Raw genomic sequence first — 15,759 nt, 5'->3', positions numbered from 1 at the left:
AAATGAATACTGTCCTTCTCTTGTTAGTTGACACTGTATAATCTAATTGTCAGTATGTTGACTTGCTAACTGTTGGCATTGGGTTCGAGCCCAGTACTAAACATGACAAGGAATGAGTTTATTGTTGTATAAGATTAACAGAGCGCACTTGGACTATATTTTCACTACTTACTGTGAGGAAAAGTGTATTGTAAACATTCTGACAGGCTTCTTCTATTGAGTTTTAAACCTCATATTGGTCATATTTTTACTTCCTAACACCACATACTTTTTAATGTCATATCATGGACTTCCATCCCGAAATAACACTGTGGCTTTCAATCAGCGGACTTACAAAAACAACATCAATTCAAACTGGCTCACTCCGCAGTGAGAAGATTGAACATGAAAACATATATCAGCTGGTGAATGTCTGTTCAGTCTCAAGACTCATTCCTGGTGTGTGATCACACATTCTGTACGTGTGTGTGTGGGAGAGCCGGTGGATTTTGTTTACTGTAGAGGAAAGTGAAATGCTGGGGTCGCCTGTATTAAAACTGACAGGCCCATTTGGAAGCAATCATCAAATGTGTCATGGAAAAACCGCTATGTCATGGCACAAGGGACGTCAAGACTATGCCAGCATCAATATTTTCCTTCAAGGCTGGCAATGGATTTCGTTTTGACTGGGCTCGTGTGCATCAAGTTCCTCTCAAGTCTACAGGTCGTTTTTCCAAGAGCCTACAGTAAGATGAATAATCGTCCCTCTTATTTCCTCTGACACACCTGCACGATCCAAAGTTTAGGGTGATCGACAAACAGAGACAAAAGAGAGGAAGAGTTTTATCAGTGTCACCTCCTCCAGATAGGAAGTTCAGGTAATTAGCCGCACTCACCTCAAGCGAGGACCAATATCCTGTTTGAAGAGAGCACTGTTCTGACTCACTGATCCTGAGGGCAACACACACACAGGCCCTCCTAGCTTTGGGAGACCACCTCGGATGGTGTGATGGCCAAGGGATCTAATCTTCCTGCCTGAATAGTTTGCATCCTCCCACCTGAGACATTGTCACATTGATCAATGATTTAAGCCATAAACATTGCTCTGCATTCCAGCTCATTCTCAAACAGCCTTTTCCACTGCAGGGACAAATCTAATCAAACGCAGGTTTGACTCTCCACGGTGCAGCAGCTGTGCTATGACATATATTACGCACTCACACACTAATCGCTTAATCACATGATCACAGGGGTCAACTCAGCAGTATGAGCCCTGGTATTGTTAGCCAGGTGGAAACACTACGCTGGTGAGTAGTCGGTTACTAGCCTAAGCAGAGATAATCTGATTTGTTTCACTGACTGCAGCCCTCTGGCCTCCCCTCCCCTCAGAGGATCAAACACCTCCCTGGCCATTAAGGATGTGCGAGGACACACACATGCACAAACACTGATGATCCATTCACAGGTTCTTAACCTGACGTGTGTGTGTGTGTGTGTGTGTGTGTGTGTGTGTGTGTGTGTGTGTGTGTGTGTGTGTGTGCGGACTGCTGATGCAGCCGTCTCTTTGCGCTTTTGACGTGCACGCTAAAGCCCCTGTAGTTCCCCTCTGTCACTGACTTTGGGAAAGAAAAAAAATGAAATAAAGACAACTAGAATAAACATGACATAAATGAGTCACCCACAACATCACCACAGCAATTAAGCACAGTTTGAACCAATGAAAATCAAAACCCATGCTCTCATCCTAACCCTCTATAATCCAATTTTTATGTAACCCCCACATAGCAGCTGGACTCCCTGTGTGCTAACCGCATCGAGGTACTCGCACATACACAGTGAGACATCAAAACACCGTCACCTCATCAGACCGGCCTCTGGAATAAACGTGGAATAAAACAAAGTGGCCAACTTTAACAGTGGAAAATAATATTTATCTGAGAGCCAATTGCTGATACCATCTGTAACACGTTCTGTAAAAGCAGCCCCCATAAACACACCATGTAAACACTGTGTTACTTTTAAATGGGTCAAACACTGACACAGAGACAGATCCTCCCTTTTCGCTCTGAAGTGGCCTGAACTCTCATCTCCTCAGATGTGCTTCTTCACCTCGCACGTTTTTCACTCACATGCACAGAGACTGACTTTACTGAGGAAATTCACTCATTTGCTATATTTCTCTATGCTAACGCGTCTCTAGCTTTCTCACCACCATACTTCAACTGATCACACAGCGACCACAACGTCATATAGATGAGTCAAACGTTTCAGGGCCATGTTGTGCGTTCACTGTATACTTGAAGTGATTGTGTTTGTATGCCGTTATTTACTTATTTACTCTTAGAGAGTGGCAAATATGGAGTTTTCACTGGACACAGCTTCACTGGGTCACAAAATATACTGTCTATCTGCTTAGCATTACTGCAGTGGGCGAAGAAGTGCTCAGATCTTTGAGTAAATGTACGACAGTGAGGTCGTTTAGTCCACTTAGTTGCACTTCACTACTCCACTACTGTATTACAGGACTGTTGATCTGATATAGATGTTTCCTATATGTGAAAGCACTGAAAAGCATGTATGGAGCTCTCAGGTTTTATCTTGTGTTCATTACATATTGGAGCACGATTGGCTTCCAAGCTAGTGTGACAAAAGCATCTCATACATGCAGCTGATAAACTCAGGTGACTTCCTCCATTCAGCAGATGAATGTGAAAACAGCCTTCTGGTGTCAACCTCTGCACATTCATCATTCTGCACAGTGAAAAACAAACATGAAGCTTAAACAGCAGCAGCAGCTGTAAGCAAAACACATTTATGAGTGGAGGCAGACTTCAAACATGCTCCACTTTGTCTTCACTTTCAACAATCTCTACTGGAAGCAGAACATGCAGGAAAGTAGCCCCAGCTGACTGATCCCAGCTCTTGTCGGACAATAATGACATTAAAGTAAATGGGATGAAATTTTAAAAAGAAGGCTGGTTGTTGTAAATCTTTTTAGGAGAGAGTGCACCACAGATTTTAGTAAAGGTAGGGGGGAAGGGAATGCTAACTAAGCACCTAATCCACCACATTCTTGTTAGGGGTCCGAGTCTGAATTCAGGCAGGCCTCAATGCCATGCACTGCGATAGGAGGGGTTGCAAAAGGCTGAGGTAATTGGATTGGAATACGGCATTGAGTGTCAGACAACAAAAGATATCCATCTCTCTCATGGCCGTTCAGCTCTTTTGTTGCTGGCTGGAATTTATTTAGTCATTCAGTCCACTCTTCCGAGCCCAGCGAGGACAGAAGAACAGGGGCAGGCCACCAGGACTGGCTCAGTCTGGTGGTCTCGTATGCGGGCCAGTGGAGTCACAGCGCCTGTGCAGCCGCTGTGTGAGGATGTGTGAACCATGGATCCCCCAAAGCCCAGGGGTCATTTGTGTGATCATTACCATAATCACATTAAGACTGCAGGAGATTAGCACCATGGCCTCAGAGGAGAAACCCTGTCTGTGCTCCATGACGACTACAGACCATGCTTACAAGGAGCAGCGAGCATGCTGCTTGGATACCTATTAGCTGTATGATAAACGGGCAAACTGGTATTCAATGGAGACAGCCTTTTTCAGCTCGTCCTTTCAGCGAAATGAGATAAAATGAGATGAGATTCTCTTTTGAAAATGCCACTTTTGAAAACTGATAATGTACAATTTGTAAGTTTTGTATGAATGTGTAAAGACAGGAAAAGACACTGTTTTTAGTTGATGTTGTGATGCTGGATCTCAGCTTCTCTCATAGACTACCCCCCCACCCCACCCCATCCCACCAAAAAAAAACAACTGGCTGTCAAACATTTGTGTCTTGCTGACCAATAGATTCATTCAACAGGATTATACTGTACACCTCACTGTCTTTTTATTATATTTTTCCACTGATGTCAAGCATCACCACCACTCTCCCCCCACCCCTGTCATCAACCCAACACAAGCATCACCTCTGGGTAGGTCGTGGGGGCACGCCGTCACAGACCCCCTCAAACCATCCACAGTCTCGAGACTCAATTTTAGCTTTTGCCATCAAGAAGAAAAAAAAATTCCCGAGGGTTAAAACCTTCTCCAATTAACCCTAATTACCCCGAGAGAGCATTTCAGTGAGGCCTGTAACCTGAGATGTCTGTCAGTTCAGCAAGTGAGGCGGGCGGGGAGGCAGCCGTACCTTTCATCTTGAAGTTCAACCACAGGAAACATCTGAATCTTGACAGCAGTGATCTAAGATGGTGGAAATAACACTTAGAAGCTTCGCTCTTTGAATAGAATTTCAGCCTAATACTACACCTACTACTACTACTACTACCACTTAAAGACAAGGTATTTCAAGGTAAATGCTTCAGGACATTTATTCTTGCAGAAGCTACCGTGCATATCTTTGTGTCACTGAGGCATCTAAACTAAAGATAAGATGAGCTGCTTCAGTGAAAGCAATGAACTAGACCTTGGTTGCTTGAACACATTCTAATGAAAATAGTGAGAAAATACCGGCGCTGTCTGCTTATCAGGTACAAACGCATAGGAGAGACACGTGACACCCTCATAAACAGCTATAAAGTGTGATGGCGAAACATTTCACAGTTACTGATTGATGCGGTCCTCCATCTCTCTGCAGTGCTGCAGCTCCCAACTGTGTTTCCTTGATTGTGATCCACTGACTGATCTGTGTAATTGGTCCACACAAATCACTAACCACAGGGGCAGAGGGGGTTCCCACCCTCTCATATGAATGTGTGTGTGTAGTCACTGATCCAGTTCACAGATTATCTTCTTATAGAGGTAAACACGGCCACGATTGCCCTTCTACACCAAAAAGCATCCTGGGGACATAATATCTTTCAGCAATCTGCCAGCGTATTCCTCTGCGTGAAAGCTTCAGGGTTTGATTCAGATAATGTCCATTATGTTTGACTGTACACAAGAGGCTGATTGTTTGAAACAGAATTAAGATTTCAAGTCACTTAAAATGTGTGACATTCCTCAGGCGGGCCTAAAACCTGCAGGTCTGCCACTCTGGGGCACTGTTGTGTGCACTCCTTATAACATCGTGTGTTCACAGTCAAGAGTTTATTTAAATTCCGAACATGAAGGTATTTTTAAACAGCTGAAATTGTGCAGATAATGGGCCTTTTTTTTCTATTATGGAATTCAATGCTCTTTATCCAAGGTTTGCATAACAGGAGGAAAGACGTCTGCCATACCGTGCGTTTAACAAAACGCCCTGCACTCGGCTGCAGGCCTTGATGCTCATTCTGCAGTCCAGACGATTTAGTGCGTTATCTAATGACACAAATGGAGAGGACAGTAAAACCAGCTCAAATGGGTCTACCCACCTTTTAGACTGACATAAATCTTTATGAGGTAAAATAATAGCATAAATTGTGGTCAGTCAAGTATGCAGCTCACGCGGGATGTAAGAAGATATGGAGATGCATCAACGGATGCTTGTCTGAGAAAATAATTCATTCATGTTTAGGTTTGTGGTTGTGATGACTTACGATTATCAATATGTCTACAGGTCACACATTATTTCCACTCTTATTTTCCACCACATCACTGCCAAAGAGTCCTCAGGAGCGATCCTGAGTATATGATTATCCTCATAACGTGAGAGGGGCGGGCTCAGCGGGCCCTGCTCATGAATATGGAGGCCCGCAGCTCCGCAGACACTCCCTCCCTGTTGAACTTGTGCAGCCAGATCCGACTCGGGCCAGCAGTCAGTCAGTCAGTCAGCAAGCAAGCAAGCAGTGGGCTCGGCTGCCGCATGGCCACTGTGTGAAAACTTTCCCCAGACCAACAAGTGGAAACTGTCGGACGAGGACGGAGAGCAGACGCTCGGAGGGACATACTCGGAAGAGGTCTCCTATGAATGTGGAACTGGCGCTCCGCTCATCGAAGTGTTGTTTCCCACTCGTGCATGTTTAGACCAGAGGAGAGCTCTGGTGCCGTGTGTCGGCCAGACGACTAGTACAAACGAGTGGCAACAGCAGTCCGGAGGCATGATTTTGAGACGGGGCTCAGTCGTTGCTGCCTTTTTCCTCTGCTTTCTCGCGAAGGTATGTGGCTGAAAACAGCGGCAGGGTCACTCAGTTCAGCCGTTTGGATGCACTTTGCTTGCATATGCGTCGCCTTTTTTTTTAACGCACAACATTACATGTAACTAAACCTCATGCAAACAAATTGTGTCCACACGCAGCTGCAAGTGCAAACAATGTGAAACGGCCCGCTGAGCTTTGCAGCGAGGTCAGAGTTTTCCACTGCATTCACTGTTCTGTCTCCCAACAGGTGTCAGAGGGATCTGGACAATTCGAGTTGCAAATCTTATCGATGCACAATGTGAACGGAGAGCTGCTGAACGGCATGTGTTGTGACGGCACGCGGAACACGGCGGATCGAAAGTGCACGCGGGACGAGTGCGATACGTTTTTTAAAGTTTGCCTGAAGGAATACCAGTCGAGAGTTTCCGCTGCAGGGCCCTGCAGCTTCGGAATGGGATCTACGCCTGTCCTCGGAGGGAATACCTTTTCTTTCAAGAGCTCTGTCAGGAATGACAAATCCAGGATAGTTTTGCCCTTCAGTTTTGCCTGGCCGGTGAGTTGGAGACTTTAAAAAAAAAAAAAAAAGTGTGTTTTTTCAGGCAATTCTGTGCAATTACTGTCCGTCAGTCATTCTCACTCCCCAAAAAGTGGATCGAAAGCTCAACAAACAAAGCGTTTCTCTTTTGGTAGTTAACCCTCAGTGAATTCTCCCCTGGTCTCCTCACCATCTGTGCCAATTAACCAGGTGCAGGTATTTTTCTCCACCAGGCTGTCTGTTCTATCTAAATAATGTTTAAAACGACGTCGTGTTTGATCATCATGAAACCCCAGTGTTCCCTGGGAGATCTGAAAAGTTGGTTAAATTATGATTTCAGTTAAAAACCCTCATCAGTGTGATTAAAAATGCTTCAAGAGAAAGATCCACTTTAGTTTATTCCCCCCTTTTAAAGTGTGTTCTCAACATCTGTAAGTCTGTAGGAAACCACCTCGCTCGGTGCATTCTTGAAATGGTCCTCATGAATATTTTTCCCATGTCTGGCTTGATTCAACAAATAAACAGTGGCGATGAAAAGTTGAGCTGCATTCTCACAGATTCCCCCTCCTCTGCCCCCCCTGGCAGCTGCTCGCGTTGCACAGTACAGTAACTTCAGAGTGAAAACCCACTTTCTGGTTTCCTCAAGTGTCAGCTCTTCTTCGTAGAGTAAATACGCGGGCCTGACGGGCCTGTGGGAGTGTTGTAGCTCTGCAAGAGAGATGATTTGCCATGCTGGAGCACATTTCAGTGTAGTGAAAAAAGCAGGACTGTGCACAGACTGACTGGCCCCACAGCTTGGCCCGCAAACTCCTCCACTGTGCCTGATGGGTGAAAAGCACAGTCCGCTGGTATGTGTGTGTCCAATTACATCAAGGCTATTTTTACCTCAATCCTGATGGAAGTTGCTGTTGTAATTTCAAGCATTGTGCTCAGCAGTGGCCTCAGACAGCCCGAATAAGTGCAAGAACTGGAAGATCACGAGCGATTCCCTTTCATTTTCATGTGTGTTACCTGTGGGGCCGAGCAGATCGTTTAGGTTGGTGTTTTCACTATGATCCGATCGCCAGTAAAACAATGTTCTCAGCAGGGCAGCGTGCAATTCAATATGGCCTGTATTTTTTATTTGCTCTCCACTTAGACACTGGCGCCTCACACCTTTTTTAAAGACAAAGGTTTCTGTTTATTTTCACGCCATGGCAGCACTAAGTTGGCATGAACACCCTGAGCCAGATTAGTCTCATCTTACTGGTCGAAAATCAGTCCTATTTGAAAACAACCCTTGTTGACATTGAAATGAAGCCTGGTGCCGTTTCAAGTTTGAGGACTTGGCTTTCTTTCCTCCCGCCTTGTCTGCCATGTTGATAAAATGTATCAACATAACTCAGTGGCTCACATGTCCTCAGCCTAATGGAGGATGTTCTCGTCATGTTATTGAGTGGAGATAAATGGAAATACCAAAACAAGGGGGTTGTATTGCTACTGAAACTTACAGAATAAGATGAAGAATATTTGTTGAGCTGTGTCATTGTTTCAATTAGGAAGTCTGTGTGCAGAGACAGGAGTTTGGAGCACCCAGGCTGAGATTTGCGAAAGAACAGAGCTGCTAGTTAGCGTCTCTCATCCTTCAGTTCAAGTGCTTTACTTCAGTGCACATTAACAATCGTCAGGTTAGGTATGATATCACTCTTTGTCCTTTTCATCAGTTGATTGGCTGTTGTGGACAGATGGCAGTGTGGTGCAATTGAGTTGTTGGGTACTCCGAGTTCATGAAGCTTTTTTTTTTCTTTCTTCTTCTTCTTTCCCCCCTTCATCCTCTCTTGTGAGCTGCATGAAGCTGGCCTCTTGTCCAGGCCAAGGGCTTTGTTTAAGTCACGCTCGGTTGGACCCCAGGCATTTCATCGCTTTAACCTTGCCACCCACAGTAACCGCTGCACTTAATGAGGCCGCACACATGTCCTCGGACCAGGTAGGGCGAAAGCCAGGCGTCCAGCTGAATGCCGTCGGCTGGACATCTTTAACATTAGCACATCGCTGTGTTACAGCCCCTGTGTGGATTCACCCATGTCTGCTTCGTGCTTTTATCCCACAGAGGAGTGAGGGCCCTCACACTGTATCAAGCAGGGACAATGGCGTGCCCTCTGTGACTACAGTGAGGATTACGGAGCATAATAGAGGCAGTGCAGCTGTAATGCCAGCGCAGGGCAAGCAACAGGAAGCAGTTGTAGTAGACTCAGCAGTGATGAAGTTGGCTCTCAGGCAAACTGTGACCTTGCTTCTGTGGCCACCTCAGCATATTTACCCATGTTACACACATGGAAAGAGATGGCCTTTTCTAATTGGATGGGGTCCAATCCTTCAGAGGTTAGATTGAGCTTTTAGAAGCACTTATCTGCTCACTTGTCAAATACTTTCTTTCCCGAGTAATCTTGTTGATCTGGCACCCTAATTCTGCTTAAATCTTCTTTAATGATGCACTCGTTTCGAAGCATAACTTCCATCCATCTTTCACTTGACTCACCGCTGGCGTGTCATCTCAGACCTGGGACATGTTGGAATGGCTGTGATTGATTTGTTGACAAGCTGTCTGAGAACTGAGATCAGGTGAGTCGCAGAACAATAGGCGGCTCAGCCTTGAGGGCGAGCACTGCAGGCAGCTGTGGGAGTAATGACATGTTTGTTTTATATAGTCGGCTCTGATGTGGCAGTTAAGTGCAAATTGCTCAAGTGAAAGAGGGAAAAGAAATGTGTTCTGTGTTTTTTTTCCCTACCTCACCCTGTCCTCTGCTTTAACGAGGACCTTTTTCAGCCTGGTTGCAGTGCCGGTGTCGGTTTGACGTTACATAATGGTTTTGCTGCTTATCGGAGTTGTTTCAAGCTGTATGGGAGCATGACATGCATACAAAAGCATTTTAATGTGGCTCACTTGTGCCCTGTTTTCCTGTCCTTTAATCGTTAGTAACCCTCACAAAAGACAGATGACTGGCTGCTTGTTTAGTTTAATTCTTGATGTGACTTTCACTCCTGGTTCCCGGGTTCGTGTTTTGATCTTGTTTGCCTTGCAAGAGATCCAAAATCTGTTTGCCGTGTCTCTTGTTTTCGTTGGCAAAAGGTGAAATTCTTTCATCCGGGTGAGGTTCTGTCCCATCTCTGGGCTGATGCACCTTTGCAGTATATTTTATAAGCTGTTGGTTGTACAGCAGTCTTTCTCCAGCTCTTGTTGTGAAGAAAATCTCTTGGCAAACAATGGATTCGCTCCTTCCCAGTCCATCAGTGCAGCCGGTGGCTTCGAAGGTGATTATGAGGGCTGACTTTTCACAACTGGGTTTTGTGGCAAAACAGGGTGTGTTACTTAGCAGCCCCAATCATCGGTTAGATCTCGGTTTGATACTATTGAAGTGATTGACTCAGGAAAGCTGATACAGAAGGTCAACATCCCTTTGACTGGGCTGTTGACATTTCCTCTGTGCTGACTGTTGGCCTAGACCTGCCTAATCTGCGGGGCCTTGCCTTTATTTAGACCTTTGGCTTTTGCCTGTTATTCCATGAGACATACCCTTGTTTTAGTTTGTTCAATTACCTTGTAATGGTACATCAAATGGCTCCATTTTCAGTTAAGGTCAGGATGAGAGGCCTGTGTGTGTGTGTGTGTGTGTGTGTGTGTGTGTGCTGGAAAAAATTCCCCTACTGAGAGGATTCAGTAGTGTTCTTTGGCAGGTCATTGTGATTCGAACTGGAATGATCTTTATCGCTCATGTTGCTCGTCTGTTGGACAGTGTCTTCTTGGCCAGGAAAGATAAGAAGACATATGGCCACACTTATTGCACTTGGACGTGTGTGTGTGTGTGCGCGCGTTCGTACGCGTGCGTGTACGTGTGTGCGCGGACGCTCTGCAGTTCAAAGAGAAGTTGTGAGTCAGCTGGGAGCCTGGGAAAAGTGAACCTGGCAGTGGCAGACGGTTCCAAGCTGATAACCGCTGGGGAGTTATGGAGTGTTAGTGAATTAGGAGTCAGGCAGTATCTCACTCTCTGGAAGCAGTTATTTGGTCTGGAACTAAACATCCAATAATGGCGCGGCTGCTTGTCAGATCAAGCCAGTATGACATTGTTGTTGGATGATACAAAGCCTGTGGATCTTCAGCTGTAGTTTACTTGATGTGAACTCAGCTGGTGAATAGTAAACATTCGTATCGAAGGGCCGCTTTGTTTTGACTTTAAAGTTTTTATGTACCGTGGGCCGTACTCAGGTTTATGTAGCGCTAATATGCGATCAGTCTGTGGTGACGGTGATCACAGTGCTGCAATTGCTACCATGTTGAGGCAAGTCCAAAATCATGCAAGCCATGGGTGTGTTGTCTTGTTCTTGTAGATCTGTCTTCAAAGGAGTCAGCTAATAACTCGTTACGCTGAATGCCTTGTGACAACAGTCCACGGAGTGATCTGATATGTTTTTTCTCCCATTAGCCAGGTCTTGGACACAGTGTGGAGTTTTGTTGTGTAGCAGGTGAACAAGGCTGGTTTTCATTTGGCAGGGATCCATCATTCCTCTTGTTCCAACTGCCTGTAAAACGTTAAGCAATGCTCGGAATGATGATTTTAGAGGTCACTGAAAGGTGACTTAACCGTAGTAAAATATAATTTCCAAGTTTTTGTCATTTGCAACTTCTCACATTAGTCACATGCACATCAATTTAATGTTGCAATGATGACTAATACTAAGCTTTTCAGAGGCAGATAACTTCCTCAGGTTGTGTGTGTGCAGTGACGTTGCATTCGAGTTCCTGCTTTCGGGATGAGCTAACCACGCTCTGACAGCACTGTGTCATATATGTGGGATGTCTTTTGTGTCGCCCTCTTATTTAGATTTCCCCAATGCAAAAATGTGTCAAAAGTCTTATGTGAACATGCAGCTGGGAGCGGAGACACTGCAGTGATGTGTTCAAGTGCAGTTGTACATGCTGGAATTATTGGAAAAGGCACCTTGATACTGCTGAATGCCTGATGAGAACCCAGGGGACTCTTGTTCTTAGTGTTAATATAGTAACTATCTGTAGGTTGGGTCTTAGTCGTGGATGATTAGGTATCACATTACCACTGACTCACTCGAATTGTGTGTCAAGTGATTGCAGCCAATTGTGAGTCAGAGTGTACTGTAAAGCCCGCATTGCTGATGAACCCCGCATTTCAAATAATAGCTGCCCTGATTGCAGTAAAATATTGGCACAGGATGAGATGAATGTCTCCTGGAAAGATGGAAAGTTGAATGGCTCACAAAACAAGGTGAAGCCATGAAAAGGCTTCAGGAGTGAGTCATACCTTTTTCCTTTCTGTGGAAAGTGAATAGGGGGTTTCTTCCAAGCAGGTTTGTTTACCATGAAGTCATTGCCGCACAGAGGGCCACAGTGGCGATGCAGGATTTCTGAAATGCCTCCCAGCAGCGCTGCTAGGGGCGAGCATGTGTGCGAATATAATAAGTAGGTGTTTCCAGTGGATGCTCGGGCACTGTAAGTGGATTACACTTTCTCACAATCGCATACTTTCTCTCCGACTTTGTTGCGCGCGCTCGCTCGCTCGCAGACACATTGTTCGCTCTCTCATGACTGTGGGCACAGGGCAGCGTGGATGTGTAAGCTGATATCGGTGTGAGCGCTACCGACCCTGAATCGGACAAAGCGTTTTTCGGCAGTGCTGAAATCAAGACAGGCCTCCAGAGTGCAGGACTCATTCAGTCTCTCTCGTGCTGTTTCTTCTGCCTAACCATCCGTCACGTACACTTTTTTTTTCCGCCTGTGTTGACTTTGCCTAAAAAGCAGTGTCTTTAAGCAGTTCAGTTTGGATTGTTCACAGCATTCTCAGCACATGGCACCCGAGGTTTAGAAATTAGCATGAAATTGGAAATCCCGTATACACTGCAAAACAGAACTGACTGAGCTTTCTCAGAACACTGGAAACCATTCGCTGCCTCCTCTCGCCACATTATATAAGCGTGGAAAAATGGTTCCTAAAGAGAGCATCATGGCTGAGATGGAGACATAGTTTAGGCGCTGCGGGGTGACGTATCCTTTTCTATATGCTGTCGTTGTACTTACTGTGGTCGCTACTTGAGAGTGTGTCCAGTGCAGCCCTGCTCTGTCGGGCCGCCTTTTGGTGTACCGGACACCCTCCTGCTCAGTGGGTGTCCAGCTCAACCAGACCGCTGCCCATGTGTCCATCATCCTAATCGCAGCGACGCAGAGACCTCTGCACCGCCGCGAGCTTATCCTCTCTTAATCAGACCAACGGGACCATTGTTACAAGTTAACAGTGAGCAGCTTCTGTTGTGAGCTAACTCAGCGAGAAGGAGATGAAATGTCACTGGCGAGGCTGGTGAGGTCGTGGGAAACGACAAAGTTGTGGATTTTGATTTTTTTTTTTGAAGGCTCAGTATTGAATGATAAATTTAGAAAGGAAAGTATGTTCATGTCTTTGTTGAGTGCAACTATGTGACATTTGTTAAAGGGGAACTGGTGGGAACCTGGTGCAAGTTAGTTTGCATGGTAACGAATAAACAAAAGGCTGTCAGCCGCTCTGTGGTTCTCTACACAGTCTGTTTTACAAAACACTTATCACTTCATCATGGAATGGAAATGTTTCCAGTTTTGGTTTATGATACAGTGACTGCTTGAAGGTCCTGCTCTTGGCTAACACTCCTTTTCTCTCTGTCTTGTCTTCCTCAGAGGTCTTACACTTTGATAGTGGAAGCCATGGACTTCAACAACGAAACCGGTGGTGAGTATTTGTCCTTGTCTGGCATCTCCATCTCGCCTTCCCCTTTCTTTTCTGCCCCCCCCCCCCCTTCTCACCGCGACGTCTGGGAGGAGTTGCGTTGAAGGTCAGACAAGGAAGTTTATTCTCCCTGAACTCCCTGCCCTCCTCCACATGGTCCACTGAGTGTGCGTGTGTTAAGAAAGTGTGTTGACAGGTGCCTGTAAGGCGGGAGAGCAGGACAGGGAAGCGAGGGGGAAGAAGAAAAAGAAGAAGAAGAAGAAGGAGGAGGAGGAGGAAGAAGCAGGGCCGGGGCGGGTGACATGGGGTGGTGGGGGGAGGTGCGGACAGAGAGAAGGAAGTGTGGTGAGGTAGAGGAGGGGAGGAGTACAGAGGGGACCATGAAAATGTTTTCATTTGGCCGATGACTGATGGCAGGTGCTGCCAGCCAGAGTCGGGGTCACACTGTCTCACTGTCACTGAAGCGTGAAACACACAGCTCATCCGGCCCCCCCAGCCCAGCGCTGCGACCGGCCTGCAGTCACAGTGCTGGGGGGTGGTAGATTTACCTGTGGCACAGGTGGGCTACAGACTAAGCATGCACAGTGGGGGACTTTTTAATGTGCCGGCTCGAAGACCGCGGGCGTTCCTCCCACGAACGTGGGAAGAACGCGGCAGTAACACGCTGAATCTAAATTCTGGTTGCCAGGTTTGGTTTCTGCCGTTAACTATGCTGGGATTCCTGCCCGCTGCTCGGCGGTCAGATTGGCGACAGCGTGGTGATTCCAGCTGAGGGGAGGGCCTTATCCCATGCTTGTTTATGCAGGGCTGTTCGAGGTCAACAAGGTTTCGGTCTTTTCTGCTGTATTTGCCGCTCCCCAGAGAGCTATTAGGGCATTGGCGTGAAAAGCCCCCTGAATGTACACAGTCAATGCTGGTTAAGCCCCTCTGAGCTCCACCAGGCTAGCCCACAGCTCTCATAGCGTCATGTGTTGTGGCTCTCCTAACTGATATTTAAATACCAGCTGATTTTTAATCAAAATTAAAAGCTGGATACTTATGTAAATTTGCAAAGACTGTTATTTTTATATTTGAAAAGGTTAATTTGCTATCACTGAGAGTCTGTTTTCACGGCTGAAAAGTTTCGATTGTGACAGTCCAAAATGGCTTTGGTGCTGGAGCATGGCCTTTCTGAGCTTTATAAAGCTGTCCTGATTTATGTGTAGCTCCGATCCAGGCAGCAGGTAGTAAGGATGTGCTACTCCTGACACTGCAGGCCAGCAGTCGGTAGAGAAATGCCACACAGCTGAGCTCTGGATTCCAGACCACTGCGAAATGTTACCGGGCACTGTGATTTCAGTGCACCCCACCCCCCACCCCCCTATACACACCACAGCACTGTAAATAAATGACAGCAGGCCGTCCCCCACTGCATTGCATTGCATCATACTACACAGAGGAGCGATTCACCCAGCGGTCAGCCACCTCTGCTCATGTGAGTGCAGTAAATAAGGGCTGTGACATATTTTTCATTCTCTCCCAGGTGGAAGATTTGGATATCAAGTAGCGAGTGCTCCATGGGCGAGTGAACGAGTGGCGTTAAAGCGCGGGCCTTGTATGTATGCGTACAGTGTAACGTGTGGCGATGGGGCCGAGCGTGTTTGCTCACTCCTGAGTGTGTTTGTGTGTCATTACAGACTCCCAGGTCTGTCCTTGTCCCTTTGACAGAGCCGTGACCTTGTTATGTTTGACGTGATAATAAGTTTGCCTCTGGGTCCAAGTCTGTGTGTTTTTAAGTGTTACACAATCACAACATAGGCCGGGCCTTAGCTGAAGTATAGATAGATTCTTGTAAGTGTGTAAAAATGAGTTGACTCAAGACTTTCTGACTGCTGTTCTTACAAGAATGCATGTGAGAAAGGCATCCTGGAAAAAGTGCTGATGGCACACTGGCAGGCTTCCCAGCAGTGACTGTGGCATCGGTGTCCTCCTCACGCTGTAATTTATGGCGGCTGCGGTTCTGTCCTCGCCTGAGCAGATGCAGAGGGTAGCATCTGAGACCAGTAATATCCTCAAGCTGTAAACCTGAGAATCAGAAACCAACCAGGGAGAGTTGGAGAGGGAGCGTGAGAAAAAAAGCAGTTAAGAGTGCTCATTACAGGCAGCCTTTTCCTTTTTTCTGCATTTCCTCCTTGTACTTTTCTTCCTCTCCAGCACACATAGTTGCTTTAATTACATATAATCTGCTATCTAAGAGATCTTCTGCAATTTGTGTTAGAATTTTTGGGGCATTTTTGGGTTCCCACTGTATGATCACAGGGAACGCTGCAACCTCCAAGTGCATAACGTAGGATGCTGCATTCCACTTTCCTCTCCCCGGCTTAAACATTCGATGAATTGAATTTTTCGACAAGAATTTTGCGGTCTGTGTGTGTGACGA

At 46.2% G+C, this 15,759-nt stretch overlaps 1 protein-coding gene across 1 annotated transcript in view; it reads left to right on the top strand.

Annotated features, from left to right (window-relative positions):
- The first annotated feature begins 5,700 nt into the window (after nt 1–5,700).
- Nucleotides 5,701–15,759, top strand: part of jag1b (jagged canonical Notch ligand 1b) — a 28,027-nt gene continuing 17,968 nt past the window's right edge. The window contains exons 1-3 of the mRNA XM_076743605.1: nt 5,701–6,062; nt 6,292–6,597; nt 13,292–13,343. Coding sequence (XP_076599720.1) covers nt 6,006–6,062; nt 6,292–6,597; nt 13,292–13,343 — 415 coding nt within the window. The 5' untranslated portion in view covers nt 5,701–6,005. The remainder of the gene's footprint in view (nt 6,063–6,291; nt 6,598–13,291; nt 13,344–15,759) is intronic.

Source organism: Chaetodon auriga, chromosome 11 (assembly GCF_051107435.1).
Source record: "Chaetodon auriga isolate fChaAug3 chromosome 11, fChaAug3.hap1, whole genome shotgun sequence".
NCBI classification, from domain to species: Eukaryota; Metazoa; Chordata; class Actinopteri; order Chaetodontiformes; family Chaetodontidae; genus Chaetodon; species Chaetodon auriga.
The sequence above is the reverse complement of the archived record's forward strand: the minus strand, read 5'-3'. Positions and strand labels throughout refer to the sequence as shown.